At 40.2% G+C, this 20,433-nt stretch overlaps 1 protein-coding gene across 5 annotated transcripts in view; it reads right to left on the bottom strand.

Annotated features, from left to right (window-relative positions):
- Window positions 1-247: 247 nt before the first annotated feature.
- Window positions 248-20,433, bottom strand: part of LOC121312967 (histone-lysine N-methyltransferase SETD2-like) — an 83,729-nt gene continuing 63,543 nt past the window's right edge. For 3 of the 5 annotated variants that reach the window (XM_041245003.1, XM_041245002.1, XM_041245001.1), the window contains 11 exons: window positions 18,615-19,598; window positions 18,108-18,156; window positions 17,549-17,762; window positions 15,220-15,907; window positions 14,415-14,540; window positions 12,252-12,388; window positions 11,108-11,219; window positions 10,511-10,564; window positions 5,575-5,655; window positions 2,527-2,628; window positions 248-2,288 (listed from right to left, as the gene is read on the bottom strand). In XM_041245003.1, the coding sequence (XP_041100937.1) occupies window positions 2,127-2,288; window positions 2,527-2,628; window positions 5,575-5,655; window positions 10,511-10,564; window positions 11,108-11,219; window positions 12,252-12,388; window positions 14,415-14,540; window positions 15,220-15,907; window positions 17,549-17,762; window positions 18,108-18,156; window positions 18,615-19,598 (2,709 nt within the window). In that variant the 3' untranslated portion in view covers window positions 248-2,126. The remainder of the gene's footprint in view (window positions 2,289-2,526; window positions 2,629-5,574; window positions 5,656-10,510; window positions 10,565-11,107; window positions 11,220-12,251; window positions 12,389-14,414; window positions 14,541-15,219; window positions 15,908-17,548; window positions 17,763-18,107; window positions 18,157-18,614; window positions 19,599-20,433) is intronic. The other 2 variants (XM_041245006.1, XM_041245005.1) reach the window with 2 other exon arrangements.

Genomic DNA, 20,433 nt, shown 5'->3' with positions numbered 1-20,433 from the left:
AAAGTTATCTTCTACACTCCATTTATAATATTGAAAGCCCTTGAGGTCAAAGTGATTTGCAGAAACAAGACAGTTAGCTATAGCCTGCAACAGTTTGATGTGCTAACAAAGACTAAACAGAATGTGCATTGTAGGTTCGCTAGTAGCATTTGAGAGGTCACAGCCATAGTTTCTGGGTGTTACGTGAAAGGGGTCCTTTAGGAGCAGCCTGAAATAGGTTGCCACCAACAGAAAAAGTCAATACATGTTTAATTTTTAAAAAATGTTTATTTTCTTTTAAAAGATTTTACACAATATCCTCACACCATACTTACATGGAAGAGGAGTCTCCTTTGTACATAGAAATCTGTTTTTCTTTTCAGTAAAAACTGGAACAAAACCTAAATAACAGAAAGCTGTGGTTATAAAACACGGTAACCTTTCGAGATGGATGGGGTGGAGAGGGCGGGATCATCAGACTAACCTGGCAGCAACACACAGCAGTGTTGAGAAGACTTCATTTTCTTTTCTATTTACATTTTAAAATCTGAAACACCATTCTTTTACAAAGGATTTTTAAACACATTCTCGTTATTAGGGAAAAAAAAAAAACCAAAACAAACAAAAAAAAAAAAAAAAACAGAAAAAAATCCAAATATTTATCAATATATTCACATATGTTAAAACATCATAATACATGTATTGTGAAACTATAGTTTAATGCAGTTAAAGCCCTGGAGGTCTGGGATTCCCATGCCAGTCACACAGAGAGGGAGACAGACAGACATAGAAGCAGATAGGACTGGCCTCTGCAGAAATGCACCTTTATTTTGTAGTTAGTTTGAAAACAAGTCCACTCTCCCCTACATCACGCATTTGAAGTATTTTTATGTGTGTGTGTGTGTGTGTGTGTACAAGGTTATAATGCACATGAAGAACAATGCAATTTCAGGATGCCCTCGACTTAACATATTGTCAAAATACAGCAGTCTGGTAAGACGCACACTAACTTGTGCCACAATGAGCCAGAATAATAATACAAGAGTTAATGTCCCATGCAAGGGTCATTATCTGCTAGATAATTAACAATGCAACCGTTAGGTGCACTTAAGGAAAGACAAGGTCAATTATCTACAGCTGTGGAGGGAATTAAAGCTACTATAAACTCAATCGTGTGTGTGTGTGATGCCTTTGTAAAGCAGTATTTAGGATGTATTTTTGACTGGATCGCTTGAAAATACAGGTCACCATTTAAAGCAATTTTCAAGATTGTGATGTCATCTACATTGTGTGGCTGACTGTGTAAAAGCACACAGCAGCAGACCAGTCTCAAGAGCGGTCACATAATGCTTAAAGGGCACACACTGGAAAAGAAGCAGATGCAAGTCAGTCAACATTTCAACTATCAGGCCTCCTTACTAAGGTTAAAATACATGTTCGACTGCCTAGTTAAATCACATTATTTTGGTGTTGGTTCTGTGTGTGTATTTCATGGTAGCAGTCATCAGATTCACTCATCACTTCATTTCAACCACTTCTATAAGAAAAATGACAAATGTCTTTCCTACTTACAAGATACTTAGCCCGACCCTTGAGAAAAATGAATGAGTAAATGATTATCACAATAAACTCATGACTAATAAGTAATTGATGAATTCAGGCCAACAGAATAGCTTTCAATCCTGCATTGACAATCTGTTAGCTATGGCATGTGACTTACAAACCTGCATATACAAACACACACATCTATGAATGTCATGTGCAAGTACAGGATATAAGTAACCCTATGTCAAGTCATAGCAACAGAAGAACGCTGCTGATGGTTGACAATTCATTCATAAATGAAGTGGTTGCCCTAGAGGGAGAATCTTCTCTCATCAGGGACTGGCTCAGTTAATAAAAAGGCTTCTTGAACTCCTGTAATTCAGCTCTACTGGGAGCGATAGCTCCTTGTTCAAGTCTAGAAGGGGGCTGTCATGAATCCCTCTTTCTCTCTTCCTCATCTGAAGTCGCTTCCCCAGGAGAATTTCCTTTGTGTCCTGCAAAGGAGACAATGATGTATTGCAGTCCGGGGGGTACCTCCTAGCCCAGTATGGAACCCTGTGCTCTCTCGTTTGTCTTGAGTCTATGAGCACAGACAGCAGGTGCTAGTCCATGTCTGGGTCCTCTTTGGGTCGGTACACGGCACCGAATTTCTGCATGTACTTCTTGATGTACTCCTTGGTTTTGTGCTTCACATTTTCATTGCACTCCAGGTCCTCTGGGTTCTTGCAGGACTTCAGCTCCTTGTTCATCACCCCGTGGGTCAGCTGTGAACACACAAACACACTCAGAACGTTCTAGAAGCATCTATATAGTCTGAAACTGCCTTGCTGGAGAAACTTAACAGGAAGGTACAGTGTTTTCTTAGCCACTCAAATCAGAGTGAAGTATCAATACCATCAATAAGAAAAACAGCACTTCAAAACTCCACAACAGTTCTCAATGCATTGATTATAGCCTGTCTCACACAATGCCGATTGCACCTCTACTGGCTGAGATCCTCACCTTCCGTGCAAGGTGCTTGAAATCCTCTGTGTTGCTTATCCGGCCCAGTTTGCAGTCCGGCTTTCTGTAGGGGTTTAGGCACTGCACAATAAACTGTGACATCTAGGAGGGGGGGAGAGATGGGAGAGTGTCAAAGTGGCAAAGCGATTAGTCCTTCAACAGTGCTTTGTCACATTCTTTATGTTGGGACACAACCTGATTTTTACTTCTATGGATTGTTACCGCAGAGCTCAGAATCTGTGCTGGGTTCAGTCGGATCTGCATGGAGATGTTAAGCCTAGATGCTGTTGAAAGCAGTGTTTCTAGATCACTGTGGATTCAATTGAAACAGATCTATGGAGAAACCCACCCTTTATTTTCAGAACTAAGATACATTTACTCTTTTGCTCAATAATTCTCACTTCTGAATGACGCCCTTGATCTATATGCTTGCAAAAAAAATAAAAAATAAATACTGCCTTGCATTATAACACTGCCTTCAGGCTCACACACAGACTCATACAGTTCTGTATCTCTCTGAGCCAATAGGCCTCCAGTGGAGCCAAGATTTCAGCAATGTCATTTAGCCGACATGACTTCACTGTCTCTTGGCTAATCATTCCGTAATGGCTGGGCCCAACACGTGCTTTCACTGACTGAGAACAAATCTACATTTTTGGGTGGATCTCCTCTCCACCCAAAAGTAGACTGTAGTCAAAACAGGCTTTTAGTTCTCAGTATTTTTGTCCTGCCGAGCTCTGCTTGGTAAACGGATGCCATCACACATGGATGTTTACTGGACAATTTCTTTTAAAGTTCAACTGGAGGTATGCCTAATCCTGGGGATACTTCTAAGGGTCATAGGGAGTACAAAGAAATGCAAATAAAACAAAAAAAAAATTACTTTTTTTTTTTTTTTTTTTTTAATATATATTATCTCTAAACCACTGTACTGTACACAAATACAGAAAAAAAAAATACAGAATCTATCATGTCTGTACTTTCTATGGGTGGGGGAGGCAGGGGTCTGGTGATTCTGCCTATGGAGAGCACTCTGTGCTGCTCATTAACTGCTATTTTCAATTGGTCATATAACTGAATACTAAGCAGTGAAGCACTCTTTCTACATTTTTTAGAAGTATAAACAGTAAATATAAATAACAAATCACAATAGTCACTTTACATTTTTTTGTTTTATTTATTAGGCACGGCTGCATTTTAGTAAAAGCAATAGCAATTTTTTTGGGGGGTTTGAAATGGATACATTTCTTGCAAAAGAAAAACGAAGGAAGAAAACACAAGAGCACAGAAAGTGCAAAGCGACAAAGTTATACCGAATCCTTTTGCATAATGTTTATGCTGGCTTCAATAAAAAAAAAAAAAGTTGTTTACCAATGCTAGTTATTATAGGTTTTATCTTCGGGTTAATGTTTTTGATGTTGTAAACATTTTAAAATGCTGCGATTAAAAGTAAATGGTAACGTGATAAACGTTAACAGTGCAGACTATTTCGAATACAAGTGTTTTCAAAGAGATTCCCAAATACTGTATTTTGATTCTGTGCATCCAAAGACATTATATATATATATATATATATATATATATATATATATATATATATATATATATATATATATATATATATATATAAGCCTGTTTGGTATTCTGTCCTAAACCAGCAGTTTGTCAGTCCCAAACCTTTGTGACAAATGAAATATTAAATAAACTGGGGAAAAGAGAAAATAAATGTCTTCATCAGATTATTCTGCCTTTTATTGCAACTGTGGTACCATTCAGTCAAGTTAAAATTGTAAAAGGAGTGCTTGTGCTGAAAACTTCAGACAGAAGGGGTAGAGTTTCAAAAAAAGGTTGAAAATCCGTTCTGCCGTTTTCCAGGAAAATCAGTGCAATAGAACGTAAAAAATATGCAGAAAGGTTTTAAAACAACTAAAAACATAAATAGTTCATAAATATATTTTGTATATTTTCTTTCCGCAAACCAGTATGAATCTGACATTTCCACTGCTATATTGCACTGATGTATTCATATAAAATATTGTACATATTTCAGATTTGGTTGTTTTTCAATCTTTCCATTGTTTTGCCATAGGCTTAATTTATTTATTTTGTTGTTTTTATAAGACTATATTCAATAATTATATATTACAAAACGGAACTGGTAAAGTAAAACTTCAAGAAATTTAAAAACAGCCAGCATACATACAATAGTGTTCCCACATTGATCCAGATCTTGCTGTTTTATTCAGCAACTTACTTTTATAAAATGTAATGAACACTTTATTAAACACTGGTGTTTAGGGCGTGAACAAAATTCCTATGTTGTGATTTGCATGAATATATAAAGCAGAGATAAAAATAAAAATCCCATTGTATAGCAATTTGGTCCATTACTGGTTTTACTATGAGTTCAATAAGAGAGATCTGAGCTTCACACTGTGGCTAACCAAGCTCGTAGTAAAACCTGGAATGGGTGAACTGCTATGCAATAGGAGTCATTTCCATCTTTGAAAAGCTGTGTATCTGTCTGCAGTAAGTTGTTAATTCATTTAAAAGAGTTCAGTTATTTGCTTGTGTTGCTAAGTACTTGGTAGTGAATGACTTGAAATGGATTGTTACGGTGTTAATAATAACTGTAGCCTGAGAATGAGCGAGTCCAGATGATGGTAACTGTACCACGAAAGTAAAACAAAGAATCAATAAGAATATGGGAGATTGGTCCAATCTGGCATCCATCAGACTTATGGAGAGACACAATGAGACATGCATGTGTGTCTACAGTGTAAATACACACACACAAAAAAAAAAAAAAAAAAAAAAAAGCATCTCATATTGCCCCCAGACTGGGGTGTAGAGTGCTGTCCTGTGCTATTCAAGACATAGCTAGGCGATAGCGGTGACCTATGTTTGCTGTGCATACAGACAAGCATATCTGACTGCTATCAGCACACAAGCATTATATGCAGTTATCAACTGCTGAAGATGATCAGTGAAATGTATGTGCACTACTAATTCAAAAGGAATAGTGTCGGTGACTGGTGCATGCCTTACCTCTTTCCGAAACACCTCCTTACTCTTCTTGGCTAACTCGCTTGAGGTGTCTGCCTCCGCTGTTTTAGCCTTTGTGGAGAACTACAAGAAGAAAAACAAAAAAGAAAATGAATCACAAAAACTGCTCTTCAGTGCAGGGGGATGGGGGACCGGGGAGGACGGGACCAGTGCACCACACGCTGCGGATCATTCTGTTCCAAGATCTGAAGAGATAGGAACTTCATTTGATCAGAAATAAAAGGAAACTTTCACTGCAACTCAGCCAAGAAGTTTCTTTAGTTTTTATGTAGCCAAACAAACAAACAAACATTCCCTAAGTTTTATCCCCACAGGAGCAGATAGCAAAAAGAAAAACCTTGATGCATCACGTTTAACTCCCAGATTTAAATTGCAACCCTCAAAAATGCAGACTATATTCAAGAAGCTACTGGTGTCTTCGTTATAAATGAAGATACTGATTGTTCAAAGTTTGTGTTTAGAAGCAATCAGAACACTATGTGTGTGTGTGTGCATATATGGATGCACGCATGCATGCATGTGTGTGTGTGTGTGTGTGTGTGTGTGTATATATGAATAATAATAAGATTCTTCTGCTGCTGGTGGCTTAAGGGGACCCCAAGACCTCTACTTGTTTTCTGCCTCCCCATTTTTTTGACCACCAGCCACTACTGGTGGAATACCAAACATCCATGCAAAGTTTCTTAACTGAGTTCCTCAATAAAATAGTCTATATCTATAGGCCACATCTTTAATTAAAAAAAAAACAACAACATTAGGTTACCATGACCTTGATTACAATGGTCACCGAGTGACCCACTTACAAACTAAAGTTAAATAGGGTTGTGTTGAACTTTTGTATTCCTTACCAACATGGCAATTTAAACCTGGATCCTGTTTTTAATATTTGACTCCAAGGTTTCATTTGTGTACCATATTATTATTATTTGTATTACTACATTATCTGTTTCCAACTTGTTGGAGTGAATTTTAATGAAATAAATAAATACAATGCTTGAGATGCCAGAGAATGTCCCCTTTGCCAAATCCCCAGCAGTTATGACACTGACAGCAACTTGTGTTAGTAGGGATTCCTCCATGGATACATGACAGCCCTCACAGACACAGCAACACAAGTTTATTACAAGTTTGTATGGTCTGCTCTGACCCAATACGACATTGCACAGAACTAGTGGCACAAGGAGATGGAACATGACTATAACACAGCACAGGCTTAAATATGTTCATGTGCCACCATACACAGAGAGACACAGACACACGCACACACACACACAGAAGCAGGAAAATAGAGACAAAAAACAAAACCTAGACAGTTAAACACAACTTAAATGAGATAAATGAAAACAATAAAGTACAGTGCGAGCCACGGCTGACTCCCACTTGTTTCGGGTGCTGCAACCAATTGAAAGGGAGAAACAACATGTTTATAATAAGCCTATTCTCCACAGCTCTACTCCCTTCCCTGGATCTAAGGAGAGCTGTTCCAAGATCAGTCTCTAATCCACGAGTCTAACCTCTCATTCTTCAAAAACAGCGTCTGTCTCATGACGGTCATCGGAGCAGAGCTCCAAGGTTTAGGGTTCACATAGTTCTGCTTTAAAAGGCCGTTCAGGTCACTAGCACTAACAAGGCGGACAGACAGAAGGCTTCAGTTCCTGGTGCTATCCAACCTGCATATTTTAGATCTGTACTGAATACAACATTTCATCAATACAGATCATTTTTTTACCAAACTACTTTAGTATGATCACTACTAAAACTTCTTAAAAACACTGGTCACAACTGCCACTAGTGCAACTATACTATTTCACAGCTTGTGGATTTCCTTTCTGGAGTGGTGCTAATCTTTACAGTATCACACACACTTTGTAAAACAGGCCCTACATTTTCTAAATAAAAGAAAGACATGTTTAATTGCTTGCATACATTTCTGAAATCCATTTGGTTTGTTCTGAGCTCAAAAGCCATAATGCCAGCTTTTAGAAAGCAAAAATAGGAGGTATATGGAGTGCCAATCATGGAGAGATCAAAGTGCCAGGCTGTCTGCTCCTCTGCCTGTCAGCTCTCGGTCTAACAAAGAGCAGATGGTGTTGAACACTGAAAGCAGAAATTAAAACAGACAAATGATTCAACCTTCACTCTGCGCACTTACTGACAAAAAAAAAAAAAAAAAAAAAAGGACAGTTCCAGCAGAGGTTTGAGAGTTCAAATTACAACCCCACCACCACTAAGAGATACAACTTGGGCAGCCCTAGGGTTAGATATAGTACTTGAAGTACGGCGGATGTTAAAAGCCTGTGCGGTCAATACTCCCAACTGACTTGCGTGTTTGCTCAGGAAGCAGACCAATGGCCTCTGGGGCAGGAAGGTCAGGGTGGAAAGCAGGCAGCACTTTCAACAGCTCAGTCTGCGTTGTATGTGTGTGGAGGTGATGTGCTGTTAGTGATAACCTCAAACTGAGCACTCAACCAGGACCTCAGCATGGTGTGCATGAGGGTCGTGCTGTTTGTTCTGTTAGAAACCAATATGGTGTCATGTGTGACCCAAAAACCCTTCATCCCTTGTACAAGCACCTTTTTGAGTGAAAGGTGCATGTGGCAGAGATGTATGGCTCTATGCTAGAACCAGCTTAATCTCTTTGGAGTTTCCCCACTGATGATGGAGATGAGAATGCAAAGATGGGAGCACGGCTAACAAGATTTTAGTTTTTTTGCAGGCATCAGGCTTTTAAAAAGACTGTCACCGACACCTGTGATGTGCAGAAACGGACAGAAGACCCTGCAGTGGCTTTGACAGACCCACTGAAAGCAGAACCTGACCCGAGACCGTCACTCCTGTGGAAGCAGAACGACTTTTGGGATACAAATTGAACATTTAATAACTTGTACCGTCGGAAACGTATGTATTTATTTATTTAGATAAGGACAACATTCCATTTTTAACATTAATGACATGGTCATAAGACATTTTGCACCCAAGCTATGAGCTAATTCATTGTTAAACATTAAAAGTCAGATGTACTTGAAATAGCACTGTTCTTGATGGCAGAAATTGGTAAACATGGAAAACTACATGGTTATAAATTGATGCGTCTCAAATGCATCCAACAGGGTTTTGTAGATTCCTGCTTCAAATACTTGCCTTTCCTTTGATTGCTACATGGGTTACAGTCACGGTTTTTTATTGATCAAATTGAGGTCTGGATGCAGGGGGGAGGATTACCGTCCGGAATAGCAAAGAGACTTGCATTTTCATTGGTCAAAATTATAATTTTTTTGATTAACAAAAACTCCGCTATCCCATTAAACAGGGAAGCATTTGTACATAGTTATTCGAATGTACTCAGCATTTGTAAAGGACCATTGGCAAATTAGAGAAATATGTTTGGGTATGTCCGGCTCTCAAGAACCTTCATTTGTTTTTGTTTTTTTGAAAATTCGGCTCTCAATTTTCTTGAGTACACTTAGGCAAAACATAATGATTTATTTGAAATAGCATCATTTTGAATTTAAGATCATACAAAAAATATCCCCAGTGGTCATGAACTTAAATTACATTTTTGTTAGCAGAGGCGAACAACATTTTATCATTATACAATGAAGCCGTGAACAGCCTTGTTAACACTATATTAAAATACATTATTTAAACAAACATAATACACTAAATCAATGATAAGTGATGTATAACTTTACAATAATTAATGTTAATCGATTACATTAAACTGATACAGCACGTTGCAAGGTTTGGAGAAGAAGTTTCTCTCAAAGCTGTGTGCGACGTCAGAGCAACCGGCGCAGCAAGCTCTGGGTAACAGAACTCAGCAATTGAAACGTGTGTTCTGTGTCGTTGACCGTTTCCTTCAAAACCATTATCAAAATACAGTATCTGTTCACAAAAAGATCTTCCTCAGACACTTTGTTAAGGCTGCAAGTACCGGCGCTTGATTTAGAGGAAGCGTGTTTGCTGTTGAAAAATGCATTAACCGTTGTTTAACCCAATTACGATAATTACAGTTTACAATAAAATTAATGGTATTAATACCGTAATGTACCTAAACCACGGTAAACTGAAAAACCAGTATAGCGACCCATCCCTATTGCCCTGTCAAAATGAAAAAAGAAAAACACAAAATAAAAATATATATATATATATATATATATATATATATATATATATATATATATATATATATATATATATATATATATAATATATATAAATAAATAAAATAGATGCATAAATTAAACTTAACATGGTACAATTATACAGTGACTGAAGGGAATATATATTTATTCATCTCTCTTACAATATGCAGTGTTAAGTTATATGGAGTACTATTAATCCGGTTGAACAACAAAAAATAGTGTCTAAGAACTAGTCTTGAAGCTTATCTGTAGCAGCAGTGCACAAACCATGCTCGTCCACAGCTTTCTACAACCTACCTAAGACAGTGTATTAGAGGCCAGACCCAGTAGACCATGAAACCATCCTTAAAGTCACAATGCCAGACCCTCCATAAACCATTAGAAGCAGAAAAGCCTGAACTTCTCAAATCTAAAAACCGTTCACACTAACTTTGGGAAACTCCAAGCATTTCAAACACCGAATGTTCCTATGATCACTGTTTGCACCTTATTTATATCTGCAAGAAAAGTCTAACTGATCTCAGGATTTCACCACTGCACTACTAGGAAAGGCAACAGCAGAAAACAACAAGCCAATAAATGAAAACCCTGCGTCAGACAATGTCCATTGTGCAAAATAAAATGCTAAAATGTTTTCTTCTTTTGCAATGCAAACAGCTAAAAACGGTCAGCTTCAACTGTTGAATGCAACTAGGGTGTAACTAGGACTATTCCATCGTAGAGGTGGCAGGGCACATGGTATCCGCTAGAAATCAAACAGTGAGGGCCCATACCTGGTAAGCATTAGGAGTCCCCTCTAAGCTCCCATCCTGAGACATTGACAGATCCTGAAAAATGTTTAGAAGTGTTAAACCACAATAAAAACATACATATTATATATATATATATATATATATATATATATATATATATATATATATATATATATATATACATATATATATATATATATTATATATATAGGACTACTGCGCAACAAAAACAGTACACCACAAACCATGCTAATGCCACAGTAAAAGAACATTGCAAATCATTCCATGACTTGTACAGGCCGCTCAGACTTAGCAGACTGAATGCTGTATACCTGTGTTAAATGTATAAATAAGTAATGTGCAATTGTCTCGACAACAGACACAAAGCTAATGATGAACTGCAAAAGAAAACCATCACAAAGCTATGCAAAAATAAATATAAATAAATACATACATACATTCACATATTGACAGCTGCAAAAAACCACAAATTGTCAATGGAATACACAGCAAAACGAGAAAACATGCAATTTGAGGTTTTTTTCTCCCCAGATGCTGGACACACACACACACCCACCACACAGTGGCAAAACACAGGTAGTTGCGCTGTGGGGTTACCTTGGTGGGGTTCTCATCGTATGTGGGTGTCCCCAGGTCCATTTCGGCTTCATGGTCGACACTGGCATCATCACTGCCTCCATCCCAGCAGGGGGGGTCCCACTGCGTTTGTCTAGTGAAAGAGAAAGAAACCATTAAAACATCTGACTGAAAAGACCAGCTCAACAACATCTAATAAACAACAAAGCAACAATACAAGCTGTGTGTGTGTGTGTGTGTCTACGTGATACTCTCATTCTTATGGTTATCTGCCTCAATACTGATGCTTTTCTTTTTTTACATAATTACATCCCACTTAACATAATATTAAAATCACAAAGCTGACAATTCCGAGAGACGGGAAATTGTCAGGTAAGGCCTTCACTGCGCCCTTACCTGACCTATATTCTGACAAGGCTTTCCAGCACACACTGTTTAACACAGTAAAACATCCAGGAAAATCTGGCTTAACACAGCGCTTGTTTTTACATTTATTTGAAATAAAATGCATCAACGCAGCTTGCAGTCATTTGCTTCCTTTGGCATGAACATTTTTTTTTTTTTTTTTTTGCTGAAAACTAAAATTTTAAAGGTTTTACTGTACTTTGTTTTCCATACATTATACTTGTTATCTACAGGTAAACAGAACAGGTAACCCAAACTGCAGCACTCCTTGAACAGTCATGATAGATCATCTATGTAACCACCACCACCATTTTTCAGTATTGATCAGATTACTAAAACTGCTCAATCTTGTCATAACAATTCCTCAAATTTGACAACACTATTTAGTTTTAGGGCTGCGGACAGCAGCACAGTAAATCAATATGTGACCTAGACAGTTAAGCTCCGATCTATCCTCATCGAGCCTCAGCACCCATGCACCTGCTAACAGCCTAGACAGAAGCAGATCCTACCCCATACTCCAAGTCAAAGCAAAAGAGCCTTTCAACTTAAATAGATTAAGTGACACGTTCAGGGTTTTGCAACTCTGCTGCCTGGAAATGCACTGTATGCTGTGTTAACCTCTGAATGGCAGAATGCACTATCGAAATCCAATGCACAGCGAGTTTAGTTATGATTGTAGTTAAATCCTGCCCTTACCCACCCTATAATTGAAACAAAACGGTGTTTCTCAGAGAGGCAGTAGTTTAGTAGCCCCTACCTGGTGATTACGTGGTAGTAGTAGATCTTGCCCTCAGGGTCCCGTGCTGCTTTCCAGTTGGGAGGAAGGACAATGGTTTTGGGTTTCGGGGGTGAGGGAGGGGGCAGGTCCATCAAACTGTTTGGCACCAACAACTCCTAACACAGAATGAAGCAGACAAATTGAATGAAGACTGAATTACAGCCATTTTGCAAAAAAAAAAAAAAAAAGCAACACAAAATACACACACAATTATATTAATTATAACCGAAAATCCAAAAGGCAAGAATTTACTAGGCACAATTTATTATAGATCACATCTATACAGTGCTCTCTGGATATTTCACCATTCGATAAATCACAAATTTGGTTAAATCACCGTTACACTATGTTGACAGTAAATTCTGAAAGTCCTATTTTTTACAAGGGCCTTTCCCTTTTTTTAATATTTCAGATTTTTTCTTTTTACATGTGGAAGTTAGACAGAGAAATAGAGGGCGCACTGTACTGTATATGTACAGTGCCTATAGAAAGTCTACACCCCCTTTCATATTTTTCACCTTTTGTTGCCTTATAGCCTGGAATTAAAATGCATTAAAACACTTTTTTTTTTTCATTTAGCTACACATACTACCCCACAACTTCCAGGTGAAAAAATATTATAGAAATTTGTACAAATTTTATTAAATAAAAACTGAAATAGCTTGGTTGGATAAGGGTCCAACCCCTTGTAATAGCAATCTTAAATTAGCTCAGGTGTAACCAAATCACCTTCAAAATCACACACCAAGTAGCTTCCATCTGTGTTAAATTGTAGTGATTCACACGATTTCAGGATAAATTCAACAGTTCCTGTAGGTTCCCTCTGCTGGGTAGCGCATTTCAAAGCAAAGACTCAACCATGAGCACCAAGGCGCTTTCAAAAGAACTCTGGGATAAAGTTGTTGAAAGGAACAGATCAGGGGATGGGTATAAAAAATATCTAAGGCCATGAATATCCCTTGAAGCATGGTCAAGACGATTATTAAGAAGTGGAAGGTGTATGGCACCACCAAGACCCTGCTTATCCCAAACTCGATGACCGAGCAAGAAGGAGACTGATCAGAGAGGCTACCAAAAGGCCATTGGCAACTTTGCAAGAGGTACAGGCTTTTATGGCCAAGACTGGTCAAAGTGTGCATATGACAACAATATCCCAAGCACTCCACAAATCTGGCCTGTATGGTAGGGTGGCAAGAAGGAAGCCATTACTCACGAGAGCCCTCCTTGAATCCTGTTTGAAGTACGCAACAAACCACTCAGGAGGTTCTGTAGCCATGTGGAAACAAGTTTTGTGGTCTGACGAAACTAAATTTGAATTTTTTGGCCTAAATACAAAGCGTTATGTTTGGCGCAAACCCAACACAGTGCATCACCCAAAGAACACCATCCCTACTGTGAAACATGGTGGAGTCAGTATCATGTTACAGGGATGTTTCTCATCGGCAGGGACTGGGGCACTTGTCAGGAATAGAAGGGAAAATGAATGGAGCAAAGTACAGAGAAGTCCTTGAGGAAAACCTATTGCCCTCTACAAGAAAGCTGAAACTGGGATGGAAGTTAACCTTTCATAATGACAACGACCACGACCCAAAGCACATAGCCAAAGCTACACTGGAGTGGCTAAAGAACAAAAAGGTAACTGTCCTTGAGTGGCCCAGTCAGAACCCACTCAAGTGTTATGACTTGAAGATTGCTGTCCATTAACGCTCCCCAAGGAAGTTGACAGAGCTTGAACAGTTTTGTAAAGAAGAATGGTCAAATATTGCCAAATCTAGGTGGGCAAAGTTGGCAGAGACCTATCCCAACAGACTCACAGCTGTAATTGCTGCCAAAGGTGCTTCCACCAAGTATTAACTCAGGGGGGTGGAGACTTATCCAATTATGATCTTTCAGTTTTGTATTTAATACATTTCTTTTTTTTTCCTCAATAAAACCTTTTTCCCCCCTTAAGTATGGAGTATGGTGTGTAGATAAGTGGAAAAAATCCTCATTTAAATGCATGAAACCGAGGCACTGACACAACAAAATGTGAAAAAAAAGTTCAAGGGGGTGTAGACTTTCTATAGGCATTCTGTTGCAGGAGCCAACAGTAGTGCCCTCAGCAGTGCACACTAGGGTGGCTGAGTCAGGGGCTGTGCCTACCTGTTGCACCGTCTGTGCCGTTAAGATTGTTGTTACTGTTCCTGCCTGCTGCAACACCACCCCCTGCTGGTGAGCTGAATACAACTGCTGGCCCTGGATGTACGGGGTGACTGGCTGTGCATAGCCCTGAGGAGGTACAGCAGGGAAAGAATCATTATCATCAAAAGCAAAACATCCGAACCAGGAAAAAGCCTACTATTTATTTATTTTTAAATAAAAAAATAACCAAACCTCCCAGCAGTTTGTTAGGGATTCTGAGCCTTGGATAAGCCAGGGAATTAACCCTTATGTCCAACAGTGTTTAAAGTTATGTGTAAATTAGGTAATAACCAAATAACAAATAAATCAAAATTTTGGCCTATGGCTTCATCAGTGTTACAACACAACACAAACTGGTCCGTATAACCCCGGAGGAGAAGGCGCCTCCTAGACACTGCACTTGAGTGTGCCAGGCTTAAATATCTCACAATAGCCTTGCACCCAGTCCTGGGTTTTATAAATTCTCTTGTTTAGGTACATTACTGAAATGACTAGGTGCCACGAGTCTGAACAGTCACAGCACCTGGTAAATCTGCTCTGATCACATTTATATATCATCAAAGCATGAATAAATCACACCTTGTAGTCTGTAGATTTACTAAATATCAGTTGTTTGTGCAGCAATAAGGCAGGAACAGTGTACTTACTATTAAACTCCTGAGTTTAAAAAACTCAGGTGCAGGACTAGTGTGAGTTTCAATGAATGATTGAGTCTACCTCATATACAAAAATATTGACTAATAAATCAACACAGGCTGTCCCTCACCTGTACCACGGTAGTGCTAGTCTGTGCATAGGGCGTGGCGTTGCTGTATACTGCCTGGCAGGGCTGACTCTGGTAGTAGACGGCAGTCTGTGGCTGTGCCGGCTGGTAGGGCTGTGGCTGCACTGCCAAGGGCTGCTGAGCACTGTGGTCCCACAAGGTGTAACTCTGCCCCTGAACCTGCTGCTGCCCTGTTGGTGTGGGCCCTGAGAGGACAGAAAGGGCAGGGTCCTGGGGCACGCTCTGCTGCATGTACTGCGGAGTGCTGGGTACTTCGATGGTTGTGGGAACATGCTGTATGGCTGCAACGGGCTGCTGTGTGGGTGAGGGGAGGCCGGGGTCTGGGAGAAGGGGCTGGGGTGTCATCTGTTCGTAAGCCAGTGTGCCGCACATGGGCTCCACAGGAGGGGTGGGCAGCAGGACCTTGCCTGCATTGGGGTTGCTGGGGTCCACGTAAGTCTGAATGGGGTAGCCCGGCGGGTAGAAGCTCTGGTGGGTGCTGCTGGCGTAGGTGCCCAGGGGATCGTAGGGCATGGGTGAGCCGACCCCCAGGGTGTGCTGCAGCTGTTGCTGTTTGTGAGCCTCGCGCTGAGCCACCTCCTGCTCAAACAGTTTGCGCCGCTCCTCTGTCGACAGCTTGTTGCGCTCCTTGGTCCTGCCCTTCTTACTGCTGTTGCTCTGGACATCATACCTAAGGGAAGAGGACAGGGTCAGCATGCATGAGAGACGTTCAAGGTAGGCATGTGTATACAAGAACATCTCAAAACACTGATTTTCAATATGCATAATCGATACCAGGCCTGTATCAATGTCCGTATTGACCACATAGCATGTGGGTGTACCTCATTTATTCCCAGACTCTTTCAAACAAGATCAATACAATATTTGGGGACATTAAACACACATCTCTGAATGTCCCTTAATTGTTGGAACAGTTTAGGAACATAAGAGAATTTACAAACAAAAGAACGACCATTCAGCCTATCGCTGCTCATTCAGTTGCTAGCAGCTGGTTTATCTCAAAAACGGTCAACTCGGGTCTTTAAGGATCCCAATGATTCAGCAACGACAACACGGCTAAGTAACCCATTCCATACTCACCACTTTATAGAAGTGGCTCCTATAAGTTACTCAAGTGTTGCTACATTCAGAGGCACGGTCTCTTCCAAAACCTTGAGTACTGTATTACTTGAATTTGGCACCGCATTGTTTATTTTAAATTGATAAAAATGACTGCAGCGCTTAAGAGGGCGGCCTTTATAAATAACACCAAGATTTTCAAACACTGCAATATTTTATTACATGATTTATGACATTTTAGAAGTATCGCAGCTGCTTATTTTCTGTAATATGGTAGCCTATCTGTATGTAGCAGCAAGTGTGGCTAACCTACTTTGACTACAGTACATTTATCAGTGACAGTTACTGAGAGCCTATTAGGTAGGAGTTGGAAGGTCAGGGGAGTACTATTTTACCAACGAATCAGGAGTGTGTATTGGTTGTTAAGGGGCGGGACAACGCTGGTGTGGCAGTTAAATCCAACAGTGTGATGTAGATGTTTTTCTGCACCAAAAATTAACTCAGAATATCAGATTGATTTCTGTAAAAACTACAATATATCCTACTTGGTTATTTTTTTTTCTTACTGTAACTTGGTTGTTTGTAATTGCTCTGCAAAATAAACCGAAACTAAATCTTCTCATAGATAGTAAGCACACTGTTTTAGGATTGAGTACGGGAATTACAATTTAACTAAAAACAAAACAACAAAACCACCTATAAGAACTTCAGAAGGACCGCTGTTCTGTACGTAGTTTATCTTGCATTTTCTTTCAGAACTGTACAACCATAAAATAAAATGTGCTTACTATGTGTGTGTGCATTAGTTTGTAATTTATGTGCTAGATTGAGGCTCCCGTCTCATCGGTGGCATTACATGTACATAGTTAGTGTTGAGCGTTTATTTGTTTACTGTGTGTGTGTTTTTTTAGTAGGGGGAGAAAAAAATCCCTTAATGTTTCTTTATTGATAGAGGCGTTTATTCGAGGGCGGCCTCTATTACAAAGCTGATATATGACTGCGGCGTCAATACGAGGCCGTCTTTAATACAAGGGTGGCGCCAAATTGAAGTAATACAGTATTTTATTATAGACTTCATACCAACAAATTCAAACTTAATTTGCTAAGAGTGAAAGGCTCTTTCTAAAAGTAATGTTTTTGCGTTGTTGACTGCATTGCTACATTAGAAGTGGCACTGTACTGTGTTTCTGATCGTACAGATGAGAATCTACTACCAAGTGAATATACTACAAAGTTACTCCAGCCTCCTCACCGGTCGTCTCCTCTCCTGTTGCTCCTCTCATAGATAGAATGTGGGGGGGAAAGAGAAGAACGGCGCCTCTTCCGATCCTTGCTGTGGGGTGTCCTCTCTGACTCTCTGTCCCTGTCCCTGTCTCTGTCCCTGTCCCTGTCCCTCTCCAGACTCCCCGAGGGGGTGCGTGGAGTCAGATGGTGGTCCCGCAGACTCTGACTGTCCCGACCTCGTTCTGCAAGAATGACAAACAAAACAGGTTAAAAAGGGCCAAACTAGAAAAGCTATATATAAAAAAAAAAAGTTAGAAATTGGTGTGAACAAAAATAAATCTTCCATGGTAGCATAAATCAAAGGCTTATGTAAATATCAGACTGAATGGTGTGTAAACAAAGTCATATAGAAATGTGACAAAGAATTTATACATGTCCACAGACTAAAAACAATGTAGCAGTGAAAAGGTTAAACTCTACTGGAACTTTACTGACAAAAAAAGGCAAAAAAGAAATAGATCAACATGAAACTAAACTAAATGTCTTCAATTAACATTTTTAAAAATCCTAGTTTGAAGAGGTCTTACCCTGTGGTTCCTTCTCCACTTGGCTCTTCTTGGGAATCCTGTACACCTCCTGAACACAAACCAAAGGAACACATTAAAAATCGGTCATATTTAACATATAATATTCACACAGATAAACTAAATCGATAATTAGTTGTTTGAGAAAGGTATGATTAAAACCCATCAATTCCCATAAATTCTCCTACAACTCTCTTACTGTTAAACAGACACTTAAGCCACACAGGAAAAAAAACTAAAAACATCTAACAAACCTCAAAAGCAGCAAGCAGACACACAAACCAATGATAAAAACCCTAAGACAGGTTTGGGGTATCACTTAAGACTCCCATGGCATAGCAGCTTGTGCCATTCTAGCTTTTAATGCCAGCTGAATTACACATGCCAGGGTTTAATTACACAAAGCATGCATCTGATGAATAGGTTATAATTAAGGCTCACAGGAAAATCCAGAATGGCTCAAACTGTTATGCAATGGGAGTTTTAAAAATGATTCCCTAACATTATTACCTTCAAATCCTTCCAGTTGTCCAGCAGCTTGGAGGCCATCTCGCTGATGTCTGTGATCTTGTGGGTGGGCTCCTGGCTGCGCTCGCTCTCCACGTCAGACACCCCCTCCTCCTCGTCCTGAGAGGGTGTCTCCACAGCCATTGACTCCTCCAGCTTCGGTCCGACCTCGGGATCTTCATCCTGGGGCTGCTGCTTCAGCTCTGCCTGAAGGCACAGACTCCTGGACTGGGGAACTTCGGACTCTGTGTGGGGGTCCCCTCCTTCAGTCTTGCCTGGCTGGACACTAGTCTGCTCTTCCTCCTTCTCCTCCCCCTCTTGTGGGACCCCACTCTCAGCCCTGGATTTATCACTATCCCTGGCCTTTTCACATGGAGCCAGCTCCTCACCCCTCCCAATCCTAAAGTCCCCTGTGTCTTTGACCCCAATGTCTTCACTCTTGGCACTGGTTTCCACACATGTGGTCTGAGAGTCTCCTTCAGCCCGGGGCTCGGTCTGTGGCTCAGCCCGAGACTCGCCTGTGTTGTCAGGAGGCTGTACACTGTTGTCCTGGGACTCTCTGCTCTCGGAGGACTGGCTTTCACAGGGCTGGCTCTCAGCTAGGTCTGCCTGCGAGGAGTCTGCTTCATCCTCTTCCTCCTCCTCTTCCTTGCCCTCCTTGGCCTCCAGCTCCACATCTGAGGCCTTGCTGGCGTCAGAAAGTGCGCTGTCCATACTGTTCTCACTGATAATCTTAAGGCGCCGGTAGACAGCCCGTTTGGGCGTCTCTGTGTCCAGCTCTTGGGCAGGCTTGCTGCAGCCCGCACCATCAGGGGTGTTGAGGGGGGTCTGCGCGCGCGACGTGTTCTCGCTGGAGTAGCCGTCCAGCTCGCTCACCTGGGGCAGCAGAGTCTTGGTCTGGGCCCAGCGCTGGATGAAGTGCAGGACTTTACTCTCCTCTAGCATGTTCTTAGTGGATATTGGCAGCACCTCCAGGCTCTTTATTATCTACACAAAAGATTAGGATGCTTTTTTCAATAAATAAAAAAAAAACACAAGAAACTAAAAACATGTGTTGGGACACAATACATGACTTAAGAGTGGAATGAGCAACAATGTATAAAAGAACAAAAGAAAAGGCAAAGTATGCAATAGATAGGGCAGTGGTCCTTGTGTGGTACTAGCAGGCCATTAAAGCCAAGGATCTTGTGACAACCAGCTATTAAATTCAACTGAACCCTACAGAGCTTTGCTCCAAACTAAAAGGCAATTGTTTTAATCTATTTAATTCAGCAATGGATTGGAATGGACTAAAAGAGATTATCACCGATAATCAGGTTTTTCTTAAGTTATGTTGTAGAACAACGACACACAACCTGCGGCCCGTTTATCGTCTGACAGTGGCCCAGTGTATTAATTCCATTTCACTTATGAATATATCGTAAATATTTTTTTAAACTGTGTTGACTTGCTTTTTCAAATTTTTCGCATAAAAAGCAGCACACCATTTTAATTTGTACTGCGGAGGGTAATTTCTCATCAGCTTGTCTCCTCTCCTTTCATAAATGCACCAACCCGCTGCACTGAAATAACCCATACCTAACATAGGAGGCTTGTTGTTCGGGAGCTGACGTCACTACCCTGTGACATTTGCTACATTGCTGCCTGCTACAACTGAACAACTCGTCTGCTAAATAAAACCGTTTCGGCAAGTACACTGACTTTGTATTATTGTGCAATGCGTGTATAGATGGTACAACAGTACAATATTAATGCTTTGTTTTTAATTGTTTTGTATATTTTTGTTTGTGATGTGTATCATGCAGTACAAAATAAAATTAAG

The sequence above is a fragment of the Polyodon spathula genome, chromosome 3 (genome assembly GCF_017654505.1).
Source record: "Polyodon spathula isolate WHYD16114869_AA chromosome 3, ASM1765450v1, whole genome shotgun sequence".
Classification (NCBI taxonomy): Eukaryota; Metazoa; Chordata; class Actinopteri; order Acipenseriformes; family Polyodontidae; genus Polyodon; species Polyodon spathula.
The sequence above is the reverse complement of the archived record's forward strand: the minus strand, read 5'-3'. Positions and strand labels throughout refer to the sequence as shown.